Source organism: Lagenorhynchus albirostris, chromosome 2 (genome assembly GCF_949774975.1).
Source record: "Lagenorhynchus albirostris chromosome 2, mLagAlb1.1, whole genome shotgun sequence".
NCBI lineage: Eukaryota > Metazoa > Chordata > Mammalia > Artiodactyla > Delphinidae > Lagenorhynchus > Lagenorhynchus albirostris.
In genome coordinates this window covers 23,914,112-23,934,734 of record NC_083096.1, presented here as the reverse complement: position 1 = coordinate 23,934,734, position 20,623 = coordinate 23,914,112, and the positions used below count along the sequence as shown (strand labels likewise).

Genomic DNA, 20,623 nt, shown 5'->3' with positions numbered 1-20,623 from the left:
ACAGATACGACTCAGGAACAGCCAAATGGAAGAGATGCATAGGGTAAGGTATGGAAGGAGAGGTATGGAGCTTCCATGCCCTTTCTGAGTGTGCCACTGTTCCAGCACCTTGATGTGTTCCGCAACCTGGAAGCTCCCAGAAGCCCTTCAATTAGGGGTTTGTATGGAGATTTCATTACATAGGCATTATTGATGAAATTGTTGGCCATTAACAACTCAATCTCTAGCCCCTCTCCCCTTCTCTGCATGTTGGGGGTGGGGCTGAAAGTCACAAGATTCTAATAATGGAGTAGTCTTTCAGGCAACCATCCCCCGACACTGAACTATCTACCGCCACCACTCATCTCCTTAACACACAAAAGAATATTATAACTCCACAAATTCAAAGGGTTTTAGGGGCTGTGTGCCAAGATCTAGGGACAAAGGAAAAATATTTATTTTTATTATACTACATCCATTATAACTTAGTATTGTCTAATGGACAGTTTTTATGTATATAGAGCAAAAATGGACAGAACTAAAAGGATAGACATATCAATTTCATAGTAGGAAATTTTAACACACTGTTTTCATAGCTGATAGAAGTAGACAAAAATCAGTAAGGAATAAAAGATGTGAACAACAATTAACAGACAACTTAATTGACATAGTACACTATGTTTAACAGCTGACGAACGCATGGAACATTTACCATTTATTAGTATATCAAGATGCAGTAGATTTTTTTGTATATGGACCTTGTATTCTGTGACCATTTTAAATCCATTTATTAGTCTTAGGAGATATTTTTTACATGTATGGCTTCCTGTTAGATTATCTATGTTGTGTGCTGTCTGGTCTTTATTTCCTGTTTCTACCTGCTTTACAGTTACCAACATGAAAATTCAGTCTCCAGAGTTTGGCAGAAACCTTCATGGTGAAAGCCAGCTATGCTTGCTTGTTATTTAGTATTCTTAGATGCACTTAGTTTTGATGCTATACCAGTTTCTTTCATCCTAGTTCTGAAATATGTTTAAAAGGTGATTTTAATAGTTTTTCATATTTGCTATGTTTAGAAAGCTCATTCAAAGTATCTAACCTTACATACCACCAAAAATAGAAGGTTTATTTTTCTATATGAATTTTAGACTCAACTTGTCTACTTAAAAAAAGTGTTATTTTCATTGGGATAATGTTAAATTTACGGATTAATTAAAGGAGAATTGATACCCAGTCTTCTTTGGAATTACATTATGATTTATAATTTTTGAGAAGAAAGATAGGCAGTTTTCCTAAACTTTTGGCTCATTTACTAGGTATTTTTTCTTCTGTTGCTGTTGTTGGGATAGTTTACTACCATTATATTCCGATTTTTTTTCTTGGAAAATATGAAAGCTATTATTTTATGTATACTAGTTTTTTAATATTACTTCAGTTACCAGCTACCTTACCAAAGTACCTTGTGGTTTCTGATAGTTTCCTTTTCATTTATTATTTTATTCCTTTCAAAGTATACAATTATATCTTCTGGCAAAAATTCAAACATTTGGAATATACACTGACAGTTTCTTTATGAGCTCTCTTTAGTCTTTGAGTTTATTAATTTTGAGCTTTAACTCCCTATGTCATTGCTCTTATCTGTGCCTTAATTTTCTTCTGTAATGTAATTTGGGCTATGCTTTCTCCATTCTTGTCTCTATCTAATCCCATTTTATTCATCCTAGATTTCAGGAATTCTTTAAAATATCTGATTCGTTGATGTTATTCTTCTTATTTTCCAGTGTTGTAATTTTATTCCTTTGAACAACATATATTTTCTGTAATTTCATGAGATTGTGAGAGAGAAGTAAATGAGTGTCCCTCATTTACCATCTCAAAACCATCTTTAAATACTAACAAAAAGAAAACATCAACAAAAGTCAGTGTACCTGGCTCTTGGTGCTTCAGTAATTGAATATTTCTTGACTGGTCTGCACAGCTCAGGTTCTTTATACTACTTAAGTGTTTCCATCCCTTGAGAATCCCAGTCTTCCCTGTTCTGCGTCTAGATACCTTCCATGAATGTCTCTAGTCCCTGTACTCTAGAATCTTGGATGTTTTTGATACTTTTTATTTCTGGGCTATAAGACGTTGCATCCATGTAAGGACATAAGGTTCCAGTTACTCTGTTCTCTTTGCCTGTGGGTTTTAACCAGTATGTTGGAGCCAGATCAGGTTTAGTGTTATCAGGATCCCCTGTTAAAAAAGATTAAGACATGAACTTGGAGCCAAGCTGGAGACTTCCCACTACCTTCCCTCAAATGTAAACCTTCGTTCCTCACTTTGGATCTCAAAATAGACAAAAATTATGTATATCCAGCTAGCTGAATTATTTCTAGTCAGCCTTAGAAACTCATTTGCTAGTGGAGCAGAGTCATATTAAGATATGGGCTTCTAGGCTGATTGCTAGAGGACAAGTCTTGAGTCTTAGGACTTCACAGAAGTGAAGGAGGATTACTCACCTTTGTTTTTCAACACTTGTCTCTTGAGTCTAATAGAGAGGGTAGAACCTTTTTCGCTTTAAAGATAGACTATTTTTATTCACTCCAAATTTGAACTCTAGGAATAAAAAAGCAGCAGGATAAGTTTTACAGAAATGGGAAGTAGAGCAGAGTGAATTTGTCCAGGCACTCACCTTTTATTGATACAGTTCCTGCAGATACTTTGAAATGACTCATGCGTTATATTTAAGGCCAATATTAATGGATATTGTGTTTTCAGAGAAAGTGGAGGTCATCCCGGTCTAACAAAATATATTTTGTTATTACTGTTGCTTCTTTAAAATCATTACATATTTGCAAATGAGTGAAAGAATTGATGGCAGAATGCAATCAGTGAAAGAACTGAATGGGAAAATGAAATCAGTAGATTAATGAGTTTATAAAAATGGGAGTGAAGATGTAAGATACTTTTATCTTTCTAATGGGGAAGGTGAGAACCTTGTACAACTTCTTCCTAGCACTTATACTTTTAACTTTTAAATGCCTTATTTCTGTGTTTAATGTTTGTCTTCACCAATAGACTCTTAGTGAAGGCAAGGACTGAGTTTCTTTATTCATTATACTCAGTACTTAGCACAGTACTTTTAAATATAATAATTTTCCTTATTGGAGATTAAAAACAGAAAAATGAAGTTCTTTTTTTCTTTCATCCTTCTCTATTTTGACTAATGAAAAAAATACTTATTAACCATATACTATAATCCAAACATGTTCCATACCCTTGATTAGGATCACAGTCTAATCTACAAGAGGGAAAGGTACACAGCATTGAGATCTACTTCTGTAATTTTGGGGGCATTTCTTTCCAATTTTATTTCTATTCATAGGTAATAAAATTGGGATAGTTTTATAAACATTGATATCTAACCAGCTTTTCTAACCAAATATTTTAAGTCTTTTCCCCATATGTTGAAACATTTCTTTTAAACCTGATTTCTAATGGCTCCATAGAAGTCCATTATGTGGAAGCTCTGTAATTTATTTAATAATAGTGTTGAGCTGGAATGTATGCTCCATGAATATAGGAATTTTTCCCCTGTCAGTTCACTGCAATTCCCCAGCACCTACAACAGTGTCTAGTACATAGTAGGTGCTTAATACATAAAAAATGAATGAAATATTTAGGTTGTTCTATTTTTTCTATATTAGAAATAATGCTCTCCAAAGCATTTTTGTACAAAATGCTTTCACTGTATTTCAGATGCTTTTCTAAATAATTACTTCTAGAAGAAACTTCTAGAAGAGGACCTTGCTGGTTGAAAGGATATGGACAAACTTATATGATTTCAGAGTCGTTTTCTCTATGAAATAATGTTATCTGTGGCTTTTTTTTATACTTTAGTTTTATAAATTTTCTATAATAATTATATTCTAAAAGAATCAAAATAGTTATTTTATTCTTTTAAGTGCGTTTCTTTTATTCAGGGAGCAGTTAGTAATCTTGTGCCTGGAATATAGGGTTTTTGTTGTTGGTGGTGAAAGATGAGGATTGAAAGTTTTCTTGGGCAGATGCAGCGAATGATTTGGTATGCTATTCTAAGGAACGTTATTTCATAGGAATGGGAGTCCTCTCAAATGTTAATAAGCAGAGTAGTGATAGAATGAGAATGATACGAAAGATCATACTGATAGTGTAGAGGAAGGATTTGGTAGAGAAGAGACCAGAGGGAGGGAGATCCTGGATTTCTCACTCTCTAGCCTCCACGTCATTCAATTCATCATTGATTTTTTTTATCCTAAGTATTTCTTGAATTTCTTCTTCTCTCCCTTAGGTAAGTCCTCAGTATCTTTCACCTCAGCTACTGCTGTAACCTTCTCATTTCTTTCCCTGCCTCAGAACCATTCTCCACAGAGCTATTAAAGTGATGTAGCTACAACCAAATATGAAGAATGGTTCCCTGTTATCTACATTTTAAGGTTCTAGTTGATTAGCCTGGCATACAAACCCTTCCATTATTTGGATCCTTCACTTTCATTTCCAGCTATTCCCTGCTGTGAAGAAAACCTTTCCTAAGAAAGAAAACTGCTTATTATCCCTGACTGTCTTCACCCCTGTCCCCCGCACAGATAGCACTTGCTTCTGTGCCTCGCTCACGCTGCCCCCATTTCCCCAAATATTCCCTCTCTCCAGTCAGAACCCCCTTGGTCCCCTTTTTCTGGGGCTCACTGTGTAAGACTCATATGTCAGTAACCTCTTCCAAGAAATGTTAACATATATATTCACAGATTACATGCCTCCCTCCTTTCTCCTGCCTTTTTGGCTTAGGAATCTCTCTTCTGTGCTTTTTATGGGACCTTGTTTTTACCTTTCCTTTCATGCTGTGCTGTAATTATCTGTTTAGTTATGTTTCCCACACTGGACTGTGAGATTTTTGAGAGCAAGGGCTCTTTTATTTCTTTGTATTCTCAGCAGTTAGCATATAGCAAGGTGGTCAAAAAGGAACCTATTATCATTTTTCAGATGAAATAATGAGGGCTTGAAGCAGGCCAGTGGGCAAGAAGGATAGGTGGGATAGACAGATTGTTAAAGAAGTCACTTTGGATGTCAGTGATAAGTTAAAGGTAGAAATCATGGATGATTGAGGTATGCAACCTGAGTAAATGAGTTTAACGTGCAGGTTTTTGACTTGTTAAATTTGAAATATTTGCTGAACATTCTAGAGAGATGACTAATAGGTAACTAGAAGTATGGGTCTACCTATTAGGAGATAAGGATTTAGGAGTCATCAGCATAGAAATATTAATTAGGGCATATGGAATAGATAATACAGGTCAGGAAGGAGAGGAGATATAAAAAATGTGGAGTAGGGATCCTTGGGGAAAATCATTTAATAGGTTACAGAAAAAAGAAAAAGTAGGGTAGTATATTGATTGTCAGTGATGTCCAATAGTGAAGAGAGGTTGAAACAGATGAGAATTGAGAACAATATATTTTACTTGGAATTTGGAAGGTCATAATTGATCTTTGAGAGAGTAATTTCAGTCCAGTAGAGGGAAATAGCAACTAGATTGAAATAGGTGATTGAAGAAGGCTGAGAAACGAATGATGAACAAGTGGAAAAAGCAAGCATATAGTACTCTTTGCTTTATGGAGAAATGATACCTTGTGGAAAAAGGAATGTGATATCACTTTCTTGAGGGGAAGGTAGGATGGCAATAAAGTTTTTGTTTTATGTTTTGTTTTTGGATGGGAGATGGTCATGGAAAAGTTTATCAATTGGTGTTCAGGAGCCATAAGAAAGAAGGCTTGAAGTCCAGAAATAAATCTTTAATGGAACAAGGGAAAGAAGAAAAGGAAGGGGGAGAGCCTGGCGTTAAGATCTCAGATGATACTGTTATCCTTGCAAGTGGTGGGGACACTTCTTTCTTGGGCTCAAAAGGAAAAGAAGTAAGGAGAAGTAGAAATAGAGAAACATTTAAAGGTGGTATGAGGGAATGTGAAGGATCTATTTTCGGTGAAGTAGGCTACCAGGTCCTTAATTGCAGGGTAAGGTTTGGATAGGTCAGGGATAGGACAGATGGTGGTAGCAGGGTGGCACAGGTCATTTTAGAAGATTGGTAAAGGACAAGGGATTAATGTTGAGGCTGCAGATAGATTTAGGGCTCAGTTGAGATTGAACTATGGAAAAAATAAAGCAATAATTTAAATACTTAAATAATATGTATATTTGTTTATATATTTTTTTCCATAAAAGGGACTGAAGAAAAGGACAGGGCCCTGGAGAATTGCTTACAGTTACTCAGTAGGATTAAGTGAGGCAGATAGTTAAGGACAGTGATATTTGCTCTATAGTCCTAATGCTTGGAAGAATTGAAGAATGGGTGCAGGGTCGGGAGTGGGCTGCTGCAGACAGCAGTCTGGCTGTCAGTAGACTAAGTCCTGCCTGGTCATAGGCCAGTGTGATCCAGAGTCAATTCAGAGTGTTTAACGCATGACTGATAATATTTGAGATTTAGTATGAGAAGGTGCCTTCCTTCCTTTTCCTTTCTCTTCTCCTTTCTTCCTTTCTTCCTTCCTTTCTCTCTCGCTCTCTCGCTTTCTTCCCCCCTCTCTCTCTCTTTCTTTCTTTTTCTTTCTTCCTTCCTTCCTTCCTTCCTTTTTTTCTTTCTTTCCTCCCTCTCTCCCTTCCCTCCTTCCCTCCTCTCTCCCTCTCTCCCTCTCTCCCTCTCTCCTTGCTCTGTATGTATATCAATTAAAGTATGTAAAATAAAAGCAACAAATAGATTGTAGATAGTTTACTCTATTTTAAGACAGTGAATTTTGTACAGAAAAGTAGTATTGGCTGGTTTATGAGTTCTTACTGTTAGTTATTCATTCCTGGTTAAAATATCTCTGGTGGCCTTACATACCCTGTAGTAGTTATCAACTAATAGATTTCAAAATGCAGACAGCCCTAAAGAGAATTTTTTTTTCTCCAAAGTATTTTGTCTTCTATCAGGAATTTGTCATTAGGTATTATATAGACCCAGTGGATAGGTTCATCTCTGGCATGGATATCTGACAGAAACAGCATTTCTCTCAATTATGCTTTTTCTTTAAAAAAAAAAAGAAAAAATCTGAAAATGAAAGCATAATTTATGTACCTCCTACAAGAAATGCGTAAATTATGGGAAATAATAAAGGAGCAAGATATAATTGAAAATCAACAGCTCTATGAGTTAAGAACCTACTCTCTACGACTCAATTGTTGTCAGTTACTGCTTAACTTAACGCTGGGTTTTCCTTTTTGCTTTCAGGAAAACCTTTAACTTACGCCCTGGGTGTTGCCTGTCCACAGTTTCCTGGTGGCTCACCGCTTCTGCCTGCTCCAGCCTTGCTCCGGCAGCTTCAAGGCTTCTGGGCTTCAGAGCTTGTTGTGAAAGCTTGCTGCTTTGGCCTGCTACCCCTGCTTCAGGTGTCAAAAGCTTTTAATTAGCTTGCTTCCTCTAATTACCATAACTAGGCCCTAATGTGTCTGCATAACCTAGTCTTAGGGTCTGAAAGGAGAATTATTTTTAGCCGTTCATTCTTCCTTAAAAACTCTGTACCCTGGCTCTCCTGGGATTCAAGGGAGAGTGAAAGACCTTTTAAGTTATATTGCATGATTCACCTTTGAAGCCTCTGTATATGGGCTAGTCTTCAGTCCATAGGGGCACACTGGCATGGGCATACTATATTTTTATAGCCAGTGTCTGCTCTAATTGGTCAATGCCCATGCTGTACCAAGTTCTAAATATTTTGACTATCACTACTATATATATAAATTGCAACTCCGTAGAGAGGATACCTCTAGCCGGTTTAGTGAACTCTTTGTAGTGTTTTTAGTTTGCTTGTTAAAGAGACTCAGTTAATTTTTTAATTAAATATTTTGAATACAGACTGATCACTAACAGAGCAGTTTATAAAAAAACAAATACAGTGATTTCCATACATATTAACAATGATCACCATTAACATGACAATAGGAATCAAGACTATAGGCATGATGAATGGGAAGATCTCTTCAAAAACCTGGAGAACTATTCAGTACTCATAGCAGTAAATAACTCTAGCTCTGTAATCAGGTCGTGAGGACTGTAGAACCTGCTTTAGAGTGGTGTAGGAATTGATTTTGGCAGTATATGTATTGTGCTCAGCCCAGTGCCAGTCACAGTAAGCTTTCGATAAATGAGTTGTTTTTGTTTATTATTATTATTAATAAGTGATGGTAGACATTATACAGCAGAGATAAAAAGGAGACAAAGACATGGAGCAATAAATAGTGAACAGTAACAATACACGAAAGATAATAAAAGCTAAGCTGTGAAGTTGAGACTTTAAAAGCCGTACATAATTGTTAGGAGAGCAACATGAGCTGGAATAATCTGGTACACACTTAAACCTTAAGATACAGAATTGTATCTCTTTTATCATGATGCCTTATTTTTATTTGAGTTTCAGTATCAATTTAGTAGTGTACTTGAAGCTGAGCGTATTGTATTGATGCCTTTCAACTTTCTATGTAGATACACTCATATAGATTACAAATCACTCGTTATTTATTCAGTAAATATTTATTGCGTACCTATTGATTCCCAAGCACTGGGCACGTACTAGTGAACAAATGAGAAAAAAATAATACCTACCCACATAGAGCTTATGTTCTAGTGAGTGAGGCAAACAGTAAGCAAAATACATAAATAGAATATACAGTTTGTTAAGTAAAAAGAGCTAAGGGGAAAAGGAAGCAAAGAAATGGGATAGAAAGTGTGAAAGGGCAGAATGACATTTTAGGGAGGGATTGAGAGAGCAAACCATGTATAGCTATAGGGGGGAAAGACCATTTGAGACCTACGGAGTAATAAGTGCAAAAACACTAAGTTGAGATTGAACAAGGTGATCAGTATGTTTGGAGAGAGTGATCTAGGAGGAGAGTAATATGAGATCTGGGAGACCACGATATGTTGGACCACGCTACTTATAAGTTATAGCAAGGACTTTTTTACATGGAGAGAGATCAGAAACTGAAGTTTTGGAGCAGAGTGTCATGATCTGAGCTAGTTTAAACAGAATCACTGTGGCTGATGTTTTGAGAACAGATTTTGGGCTGTGAGAGCAGAAGTAGAGAGGCTAGGCAGGATAGTCCAGGCAAGACATAATGGTAGATGGGAATGGTGTGGACTAGAGGAGGAGGTATGGCAAATTCTGGATATATTGAATGTAGACTAGATTTGTAGAACTGCATGCCAGCTGCTTCTTGGATATTGAAATTCTGTTTAATATAGTATGATCATTCCTAAGTTATATGTTGTATCTATAAGTGATGATTCTTAAATCGTGTTTAAGAACTCATTCATTTACATTTGTCACCTACTGATTTTTCTGTAGCATTTGCAGTTTTTCTAACATCGTAGTGCTTTTAATATGCTGTCTTTAAAGACAGCTCTATATTTGGTGTTTTTAAAAACATGTCTTTGTTCTGTATTAAATTTATAATCTTCCCGTCCATACTAAGTGTACTGTTCATTCTGATCAAATTATATAAGAAAGGACATTTTAACGTACTACCCTCTTATATGTCAGTTAGCTGTGGCTCTTGAAAATCTAGAACCTGAAGTTAGATTTCTAGGAGAATCTTCTCCTCCTCCTCCCCCTCCTCCTCCTCCCCCTCCTCCTCCTCCCCCTCCTCCACCTCCCCCTCCTCCTCCTCCCCCTCCTCCCCCTCCCCCTCCCCCTCCTCCTCCCCTCCCCTCCCCTTCCCTCCTCCCCTCCTCCCCCCGTCCTCCCCTCCCCCTTCTCCTCCTCCTCCCCCTCCCCCTTCTCCTCCTCCTTCTTCTTTACTGAAATGAACATGAAAATGATCTGTAGTGTCAAAGGAGAAAAGCAAGATCAGTTTTATTTTATCACTTCATCAACTTCATACTCTTGTCTCATCATGTCATCAATTCGATAATTTAAGAATATTTTCTGAACTGCCTTTAAAAAAAATGGAAGTATAGCTGATTTACAATGTTGTGTTGGTTTCTGGTGTACAGCAAAGTGATACAGACACATATTTTTCATATTCTTTTCCATTATGGTTTATTACAGGATATTGAATGTAGTTCCCTGTGCTATACAGTAGGACCTTGTTGTTTATTTTATATATAGTAGTTTGTATCTGCTAACCCCAAACTCCTAATTTATCCCTCCCTCACCCCGTTTTGCCTTTGGTAACCATAAGTTTGTGTTCTGTGTGAACTGACATTTTTATTTCACCACATCCCACTGCATTCCAGAAGAGTTTTTAGGCAGCTCATGAAACTGTTGTAAGCTAGCTTTGAGAATGTTTTTCACCCTGCAGCAGCATGGCATTCCTGATTATCACATAGATGTGTAGTATGGGTCTCGTTTTGGCCATTATCAGCCACATTGTAAATACCTCAGTAATTAATGGTCATTTCATGATCAGGATGAGGTATGGTATTCCATACTATCCCATCCCATGCTTCAAATTTCATATGTTCTGTCCAGAAAATGTAGAAAGGGCAATAGAAATCATATCCCCTAGAAATACCTGATTTTTAAAATGTTTTGATGCCTTTCTCAGAATAAATATGGCATAGAAATGTATAGCTAAATACTTTATATATAAAAAAATTAATTTTAGTGTACAAATTTTAATAAACTTCTTTTAAACAATATACTGTGAACTTTTCCCTATTAAATAGTATTCTTTAACAACATTTTCAAGAATATTAATAATTTTCTATTATTTGTGGTATGTTCAGTAACTTTCACCTTTCAGAATATTTAAGTTATTTACAATATTTTACTGTTGGAAACCACACGTAAATATTGTGGCTTAGTTTTTATTTGTATATATATATGTTCATTTGAGGATATTTCTAACTATATTTCTATGTTGATGTATGTGTCATGGGTATAAATTTATAAAGTTGGAAGTTGAAGAGATCAAAGCTTCTTATTTCCTTGTTACAGAAATGGAAGAAATAAGGATGTTTAACGTCTACCACGTATTAGTGATAGAGTAAACAACAGTTGAGAGATTGGGCTATAATGCTTGGCACATAATAATAGCTATTGCTTATTGAACACCTATTAAGTGCCAGACCCTGTTTTAAATATTTCATACTTGTGTATAGCCCGAGTCTGGCTGTAGAGTCCACGCTATCACCACTACCCTGAACAGCCACGCTAAGTGCTAGCTCAGGGTTTGAGTGTTCAGTAAGTGCTAGCTTATTTCTACTGCACAGCTCTATAATCCAGAGGTGGTTTTGGTTCCAATAGTATTTGGATTTTAGAAAGATAATTTAATACATATACTCTATTTTATATAACAGTCCTATTGGGGTTTTGAGCAGAACCTCATAAGCAAATGCGTTGGTGTTTCTGCAGTGAAGCATGTTTATCTTTACACTGAGATTAAAAAGAAAACAGAACTCCCCCAAAACTATGCTTTGCCTGATTCATTTGCCAAATGAATTTTGAAAACCCTTTGGCTTTTAGAATTGCAGGTAAGGGATTGTGGACCTTCATAAAACTCTTAGAAGAGTAACTGGCATTTAGAACACACTCTATATATGCTGGTGAATACTGCTACTACTATACTGGTTATCATCAGATAATTATATACTCATGTGCATAGAAAATTCGTGAATCACACAGTGCTGGGAGGAGTTCTTTTCATACCACATGACCTGAGAAGGGCAAATCTAAGTGTTGGAGTCTTTCAGCCATTCTCTAAAACAGAATAAGAGAGGGCTTAAGTGATAGCCGTCCTTATCTCTTCCCTGTCTTAAATGTAGGCATGTCTAGCTTTATGCTCCTGTCCTTCCATCTGTTTGTGCTCCCAGTTGTGTAGCATATGATTTGAGTCTGCAGAATAATGAAACTTGTGTTTTCAGACTTTCAGAGATCCTAGTGAAAAAATGTTTCAAGTTTTTCCTTGCTCCTTATCACAGCACTCCCCCCCACCCCGCCTTTTTTGTGGTGAGAACATTTAGATCTACTTTTCTAGCAACTTACAAGTATATAATACAATACTGTTAACTATAGTCACCATACTGTACATTAGACCCCCAGAACTTACTCATCTCTCATCTTATAACTGGAAATTTGTACCCTTTGACCAACATCTCCCCGTTTCCCTCAACTCCCAGCCCCTTTCACCACCTTTCTAGAATTGGAATTCTAGAAATAGAATTTGCTGTTTCTGTGAGTTCACCTTTTTCAGATTTCCCATAGAAGTGAGATCATACAGTTTTTGTCTTTCTGTTTCTGGCTTATTTCACTTAGCATAATATCCTCTAGGTTCACCCATGTTGTCACAAAAGCAAGATTTCCTTCTTTTTTTATGGCTGAATAATATTCCATTTTCTTTATCCATTCATCTGTCATTGGCTATTTAGGTTGTTTCTATATCTTGTACAGCTCCTTTTCTTTAAACATGAACCAACTGATCCATCATTTCTGCAGATATGACCAGATACGACTAAAGACTAAAGTGACTGCATATGAATTTGAGATATTTCTTCTTCCTTCCCACCATTTTAATTGATGAGAAACTGTAATCACAGTCATTAGTATAACCATTTATGACAATTACCAAGATGTATTCTAGTTTAGATAATATTATAGTATTATACACTGATTTTAATTATATAGTCATATTATTGTTATTGCACAATGATCCAAAAATAAATTTATTAAATGCCCCTGATATGTACATTTGCTATTAAGATTTAAAAAATTTTGGACTTGAGTTTAAACCTATTCTCTATGCTTAGAACTATCCTTTTGAACTGTTTGTAGATATGTTGTATATAGTTTGTTTTCTCCTTCTGCACATTAGAGTAGTATTTGTCTTCCCCCTACTCCACCCGCGCCCAGTAAAGGCTGGAAACAGCCTTTGTCTCCTCTCATGTAGTTCAGTCTCTGCTCTATAGCATCCCAAGTGAGCTGCAAGGGCCCTTTGAGATTATCTAGTCAAACTGAGGGAGAGAAGTAGAAACAGAAATGTAATCGGTTTGTTGAGAGTGAAAATAGGGGATTAGTTATTTGTATTTGACAGTTTTTTGATACATAACTAAAATACAAAATACAGAAATATCTGTTCCTTTTTTTGTCGGAAAGGTATGTGTGAAGTCTGCAATTTGTAGAGGTGTTAGCCTTAATTGATCTTTAGGTTGTGTGTGTGTGTGTGTGTGTGCGTGTGCGTGCGCGCACGTTGGGGGTTGTGGTATAGTGTGTAAGAATACGTGGCGTGTCAGTTTATGGCGTACTGTTTGATCCCCATGAAACATGTTTGTTTTGGCAGCTGGCTTTCCCTGTAGCATCGTGTTGGAATTTGGCATGCAGTGTTTAAGCTCTAGTTATTTCATTTGGTACATTTTGGTCAATTTCTTAGTGATAGTAGATATTGAGTTTAAATTCCAGAGCAGAAAACTTGAAAACGAGAATATAGTATACGATCACCAACCGACACCATGTTCAAAAACACAGTTGTTTGTTTGACACGTGTTCACTAATGTAACTTTTTCAACTGACAATATTATTTGATTTAGGATCTTAGAATTTGAACTGCATGGAAATCTGATAATTTTGGTATTTATTTTTTTTACAGAGAGGAAAAAGGAAAATGGATGACTGAAAAAAAGTATTATTTGTCACATTTTAAAAGTTGTATTTCCTTTCCTAGGTTGCTGTAGTGAAACTAAAAAATGCAGATAAAGTATTTGCCATGAAAATATTGAATAAATGGGAAATGCTGAAAAGAGCTGAGGTAAGATTCTAATTATTGGAATATTTAAATAATATTTTAGAAATATTTTTAGAGAAAAATAAAATGATAGAGAGCCCATAGGTCTTTAAGTATCATTTAGTAACCTTTTATCTACGATGGCATTATTTTTTAAAGCCTAAAAGACAAATTCAGTAATTCACAATTATGATATAGTTATGATGAATGTTACATTTGTGATGCTATTTTAATATTATCTGAAAACCAAATGGAAACCCTTTGAATGTCAGGCTTAGACACTTATGTTAAAAGGATGTGTGGAAACCAGTTTCTTTTACAGGAAGAAATTTTGTAGTGACTGATATCCAATTTGATATAACTTGTTTATATTATTTATCTGTATTCTGCTATAAGCAAATTCCGCAGGAATTTTGAATATGGCCTGTAAGAATTCTGTTTATTGCTGACTATGCAGTTAAATTTATGTTTTGTTTCATATTATTAAAAATGGGAGTAAAATCTGCTGTTGAAAGAGTTGTCAGCATTTTAATCTTCGTGCTAGATTTGAGGGAAAGACTGACTGGCATGATGTTAAAAATATCTAATAGCCGATATGTATGTCAAACCTGACATTACATGTAAATTTGGGGAGTGGTTCTGGAGGTCTCCTGCTGTTCTGGGTTATAGTGAGTTGCTCAGTGAGGTAGGGCATTCAGGGGCCTCAGGGAAGCAGAACTTACTGGTGTGGAAATATTTTAACTTACAGAAGGATTATACTGCTGAGTAGGCTGAGTGTTAGCTCTAGAGGGTAGTAAGATTCATAAGAGGATAATGAGAAATTAGCCCTTAGAAATCTTTCTGTATATACCAGTACTTGTAGCAACCTGAAAAACAGCAAATACATAGGGAAAAGCACAAATGGTTCCCATGATGATAGATACATACTGTGGTAGTGAAAGTAAATACTTCAATATTTCTTTCTTTTAGAAAATTTGAAGAAATAACAAAACACAAAGAAGAAACTAATAATCACTTGTATTCCATCATTTAGAATTAATAACATTTTGGGCAAGTTTTGCTTTCAGTCTTTTTCTTTTCTATTTGCCTACTGAAAAAAACTGCACACATGAAATTACAGAGATATTCTTTGTAAAACAAATAATAGCACATTACAGATAAAGCTAAGGTACTCTTTGACTATACCCCGCCCAAGTCCAGCCCCTCTCTACCTCCCAGAGGTAATTACAGAGGTAATAAAATCGTGTTTAAAAGAGTATCTGGAAAGTTTTATGTCACTCTCTGACATATGTGCCAGTGCCCGTTATATTCAATAACTTCAATATTTACTTTTGTATTTCCCTAAAACTGAATTGCCTTACTGTCACTAGTCATATTTTCCAGGTAATAAACACTGAGATTGAGTTTAGTATGCAGTCTATTTATTAGGGGGTGCCTTTGAAATTGACATTGACAGACAGGAAAGGAGGTGAAATACGATTTGTCAGGGAGAAGTCAAGCTGCCCCTTCAGCCTCTGTTGATCCAACAGGGATCCGTGGAGCAGAAATGGTCCTTCAGAGTTGTCCTACCTTGGGCCAAATGGTTGACCTTTATGCACTTGCCTCAGTTACTCATTGGATACGGGCTGCCTCCAGAAGGACATGGCCTTGGGCTAGTAGGCTTTCGGTGGCTGAGACAAAGCCTGGAGGGGCTGACAGCATTGCCAGCAGTTGGAGCAATAAGTCTTATTATTAAAAATTAGTAAAGAATTATGTTCTAATTGTTTCGCAGAACTCATAATTGTAGTGGGTTAGTGTTCCAGGGTTAGAACTTTAAAAAAATTTAATTAAAGTTTGTACTTACTTTTTATGATGTTGGATATGTTGGGGAAGAAATTTTTTTTTTTAACATCTTTATTGGAGTATAATTGCTTTACAATGGTGTGTTAGTTTCTGCTTTATAACAAAGTGAATCAGCTATGCATATACATATGTCCCCATATCCCCTCCCTCTTGCATCTCCCTCCCTCCCACCCTCCCTATCCCACCCTTCTACGTGGTCACAAAGCACCGAGCTGATCTCACTGTGCTATGCAGCTGCTTCCCACTAGCTATCTGTTTTATGTTTGGTAGTGTATATATGTTGGGGAAGAATTTTGAAAAGAAAGAGTAACTGGTTTAACTTTCATTACTCACTGGAGGAAGTGGCAAAATTGAAGATAAAACAGGAATAATTAAAAATTAAATATTATTTTGTTGAATTAAAAATCATTAATATGTTCTGTTTCTGGGACAAGATGGAATAGATGTGCTTCTTCCTATCTTTCCCATTAAGTACAGCTAAAGACCATGGACATTACATATAAAACAGATATACAAAGACTCTGAAAGGCAGAGAGAATGTGGAAAAACTAGGGGCCTTGGGACCCAAGGAATGTCAGTCGTTCCGTGAGGTCAGTATTATTCTGATGGAATAACCAGATAAGGACCATACAAAGAAAGTTAAAGATCAGTATGCCTCATGAACATAGATGCAAATATCCTTAAGAAAATACTAGCAAATAGAGTTCAGCAATATATAAAACAAATCATACACCATGACCAAGTGGGGTTTATTTGAGGGATACAAGGCTGGTTCAGTATTTGAAAGGAACTTGCCTCAAACTATTTGAAACATTCATTTTTTAGGAAGAAATTCTACATTGAAACTTTTAAAGAGGAATTCATTTTAAAGTAGGATGGAATTATATTTCTGTGCTTGAATTGTCAAATCCTTTTCTTAAAAAAACATTGAAAAGAAGCCCGTTCTGATCATTACTTATCTAATTTGGGAAAACTGGTCCTACCAATGATGCTTAATGAATTACAAATGAGCAGCAAAATTTCTTACTTTTTAAATCTGTGTATTGTTGATACTTTAGAACACTATTCAGAGATTTACCTCCAACCTGTTTGTCATATTTATTTCTATTTAAGGTATGTAACAGATATAATAATTAGTGGGACATGGATTATTTGAAGATACTAGGAAATTTGTCTCTTTCTGTACCTGGCAGATAGATAATTAGTAAATAATCTTATAGTTACAAAGATTAATATCTCTAGAGATTCATCATTTACAAACTTTGTTAGTATGTCAGCAATCCCTTAAGTTAACTTCTCCTAATCTATTCTGTGAATTTTACTTTCATTTCAGATTTATTCAACTCTTATTGATTTCACTCATATAGGAGATGTCTTACTCATTTCGTTGGAAGATGCAGTATAGTTTACAGAAATGCTCTCCATCTCAAGAGTCAAACCTTTCCAAGGCTCAGTTATCTTATTTGTTAAATAAAGATAATTGTCTCTATACCATAAGTGGAGGAATAATATATCTTAGTTTAACTGTGATAGTACTGGTTTATGCCTGTTGTCTTACTATTTTTGTTATTGTTGTTAGCCCTGTTTTATTATTTTTATACATGTATGTGCCAGGAGGAGGAGTAGTAGTAGCTGTAGTAGTTAATAGTAGTAATGAATTGAGGTCATTAGATTGGAACTGCCTCTACTTCCTGATCTGCTACGTATAGTAAAAAAAGAAAATGCAAGCACTCTAGAAAATAACAAGTAAAAAAATGAAAGCTTCTTTTTCCCTCCCTCAGATGTCCAGTCTTTCTGTTCAAAGTAAATCATTAAGATGATTTATTTATCCTAAATAGAAAAATTTACTATACTGGAATCATATTAAAAGACTGATTTTTTCACAGTGCTTTTATCACTTAATAATATATATTGGATTTTTCCATTTCCATATTTATACTTTTACCTAATTATTATTATTATTATTTTTTTTTTGCGGTACGCGGGCCTCTCACTGTTGTGGCCTCTTCCATTGCGGAGCACAGGCTCCGGACGCGCAGGCTCAGCGGCCATGGCTCACGGGCCCAGCCGCTCCGTGACATGTGGGATCTTCCCGGACCGGGGCACAAACCCATGTCCCCTCCATCGGCAGGCGGACTCTCAACCACTGCGCCACCAGGGAAGCCCTCTTTTTTTTTTTTTTAAATAAAGTATTTATTTATTTTTTATTTTATTTTTGGCTGCGTTGGGTTCTTGTTGCTGTGTGCGGACATTTCTCTGGTTGTGGTGAGCAGGGGTTACTCTTCGTTGCAGTGCACAGGCTTCTCATTGCAGTGGCTTCTCTTGTTGTGGAGCACGGGCTCTAGGCATGCGGGCTTCAGTAGTTGTGGCTCGTGGGCTCTAGAGCGCAGGCTCAGTAGTTGTGGCGCACGGCCTTAGTTGCTCCGCGGCATGTGGGATCTTCCCGGACCAGGGCTTGAACCCGTGTCGCCTGCATTGGCAGGCAGATTCTTAACCACTGCGCCACCACGGAAGCCCTACCTGATTCTTTTTAATAGTTTCATTATACTGAATGGATATATTGTTTAGTATGATGATTTTTTCTTTTAAACATTGATGGGCATTTAGATTATTCCCACCTTTTTACTATTTTTATTTGGTTATTTCACCAAATCTAACTATGTGTGTTTAGCAAAGAGGAATTTCAAAACAAGAGAGAAAATAGTGCATCAGAACTAGTCACGCCGCCTAAGAAGTATATGCAATGTAACATAGAAATAGAAAGGGCTGTGAAATACTGTTAATCAGAGATGTTGCTGTTGGCTGCCCTGAGGTACTCCAGGTTGTGTATGCTGAGGTTGAAGGGATTTTAAGTATAGCTTTTACACTAAGGGATTTTCACGTCCTGCTGACTCTAGAATTTGTCCACTCCCCAGATTAAACTCCTCAGTAGTGGAATTCCTGGGTTGTGTGGGACGGGTATACCTTTAAACTTCGATAGCTATTGCCAAATTATCTTCTAAAAAAAGTTGGATCAGTGTATCTTTGCACTCATAGTATTTAAACATGTCTGTTTTCTCACGCATTTGCCAACTGTGGATGTTATCAAATGATTTATGTGATGTATCTCATGTTTGATTTGGTCACCAAATACATATTAATATGGAGATTTAAAAGTAAATTGATGCTTTGGTGTGTAAGAGCTGATATTTGAAGTTCTTGCATTTTGCAATTTAAAATTCCACCTGTTTATCTATTTTTTTTAAAAAAAAATACTTGACTTTTTTCCCCTCAAATATTAGCTTAGAGAGAATGTTTCAATTATTATTTGAAAGTCTTCTTCTGTGGTAATACTTCATGGGTGAGATAAGTCTTTATTACTTATAAATTAGAAGCCAAAGTAGATATATCATGAATGGATTTTCTCATTTTAACATGTGATTTCCAAGTATTTGGGCAATTTGGATATTCTGTATAAGAATAATGATCTGATGAATGCACCTATGGATCTAGGGAAGAGAATCATGTGACAGTTTTGCAGAATTATTATCATTTATATATGGTCTGTATTAACTTCTGTTTCAGCATAGGTATTCCTTTTCTTCTTTCTTTTTAACCAATAACCTATTAAGGATAAAATTTAAACACTATGTAACTGAATATTAACAATGTAAAACTGCACAACACTCAAAACCATCACTGTGCAAGCAGAATGTTTGGTTGAATAGAAACTGAGTGACAGAATCTGAAGAAGCTATATGGTCTCCAGTAACCTCTCCTTTGTGATGATCGCATTCTTAGAGACCCAAATATTCTTTTTTTTAAGGGAGGATTTTTAAAAAATCTTACTTAGTTTTTTCAAAAATGTAATTGAAATGGACATTATTAAATGTCTTTATATTGAATCCTTGGTATACATGCATCATGGTTGGGTTAATATTGATCTAGAACAGGGTTTTTCAGCAGTGGCACTTATGACGTTTGAGGCCAGATAATTCCATCTGGGGGCTGTCCTGTGCATTGTAGGATGTGAAGCAGCATCCCTGGCTTCTTCCCACTAGATGCTGGTAGCATTACCCCTCACCCCTCCTCAGCTGTGACAACCAACTGAGGACAGTGTGATATACTGAAGCAAAAGAGGAGACTGTGCTTCACATCTAAACTAAGTATCTGAGGCATTAATAGGAATAGTCTATAATACCTAAGTATGCATGGGTAAAATCATATGTCTGAGATTTGCGTCAAAAAAATCCTCTGTGTATATACATATGTGTGAGTGTTCACATGTATGTGCGTGGAGGAAGGGAGGTGGTAAGTGGGTGAGAGTGTAGATGAAATAAAATTGAACAATAAAATAATTGTTGAAATTGGTTGATGGGTACATTGGGGGCAGGGGATTATTTTACTGCTTTCTCTTGTATATGTTTAAAATTTTATATTAGAAATAGTTTATATTTTATGTTTTTAAAAATTAATTTATTTTTTCACTACATAGTTTAGAATAGATTAGAACCTACTAAAGTTAATCTGTTCTGTTGACAGGTAGTCTTTGGAGCTTTATTTAGTTTGGAGTCATCAGTCAGTCACATTTCCAGATTCTAGCTGGAAATGTCTTTAAAATTTCAGATAGCTGTCCTGGTAAGATAAAGCCAGGAGAAAGGAGTCTCCTAGGCTTGACAGACTTCACCACCTCTCTAAAATGTTAGCAGCAAACCATAATTTCAGGTCAGTTAAAGTCTGAAACAGAACTTAGTTGTATGTCAAGTGATTCTATTTTCCCCGTAAAGTGAATGAAAGCATAATATTGCAGATTTTAATAATTGAATTGACAGGTAAAACTGGCCATTCATTTGGTTTAAGCTTTATTTGTTTTAAATTTTTTCCTTGGTGATGCTGTTTTATAAATGGCTTTGGAAATTCTATTGCATCAAATAAAATTTATGGAAATATGTGGAAAAAAATTAAGGTACTTAATTAGGGTAAATTAAGTAATGCTAATTGTTTTATATATCATGGCTGTTGAATTTATCTTGTGGGAAATAAATTATTAGGCACTTGCTATGT

The 20,623-nt window shown here is 35.9% G+C and overlaps 1 protein-coding gene across 5 annotated transcripts in view; it reads left to right on the top strand.

Annotated features, from left to right (window-relative positions):
• The window catches only part of CDC42BPA (CDC42 binding protein kinase alpha), a 326,828-nt gene that overhangs the window by 94,208 nt on the left and 211,997 nt on the right, over positions 1-20,623 (top strand). For all 5 annotated transcript variants that reach the window (XM_060128307.1, XM_060128299.1, XM_060128320.1 and 2 more), the window contains exon 3: positions 13,679-13,762. In XM_060128307.1, coding sequence (XP_059984290.1) covers positions 13,679-13,762 — 84 coding nt within the window. The remainder of the gene's footprint in view (positions 1-13,678; positions 13,763-20,623) is intronic.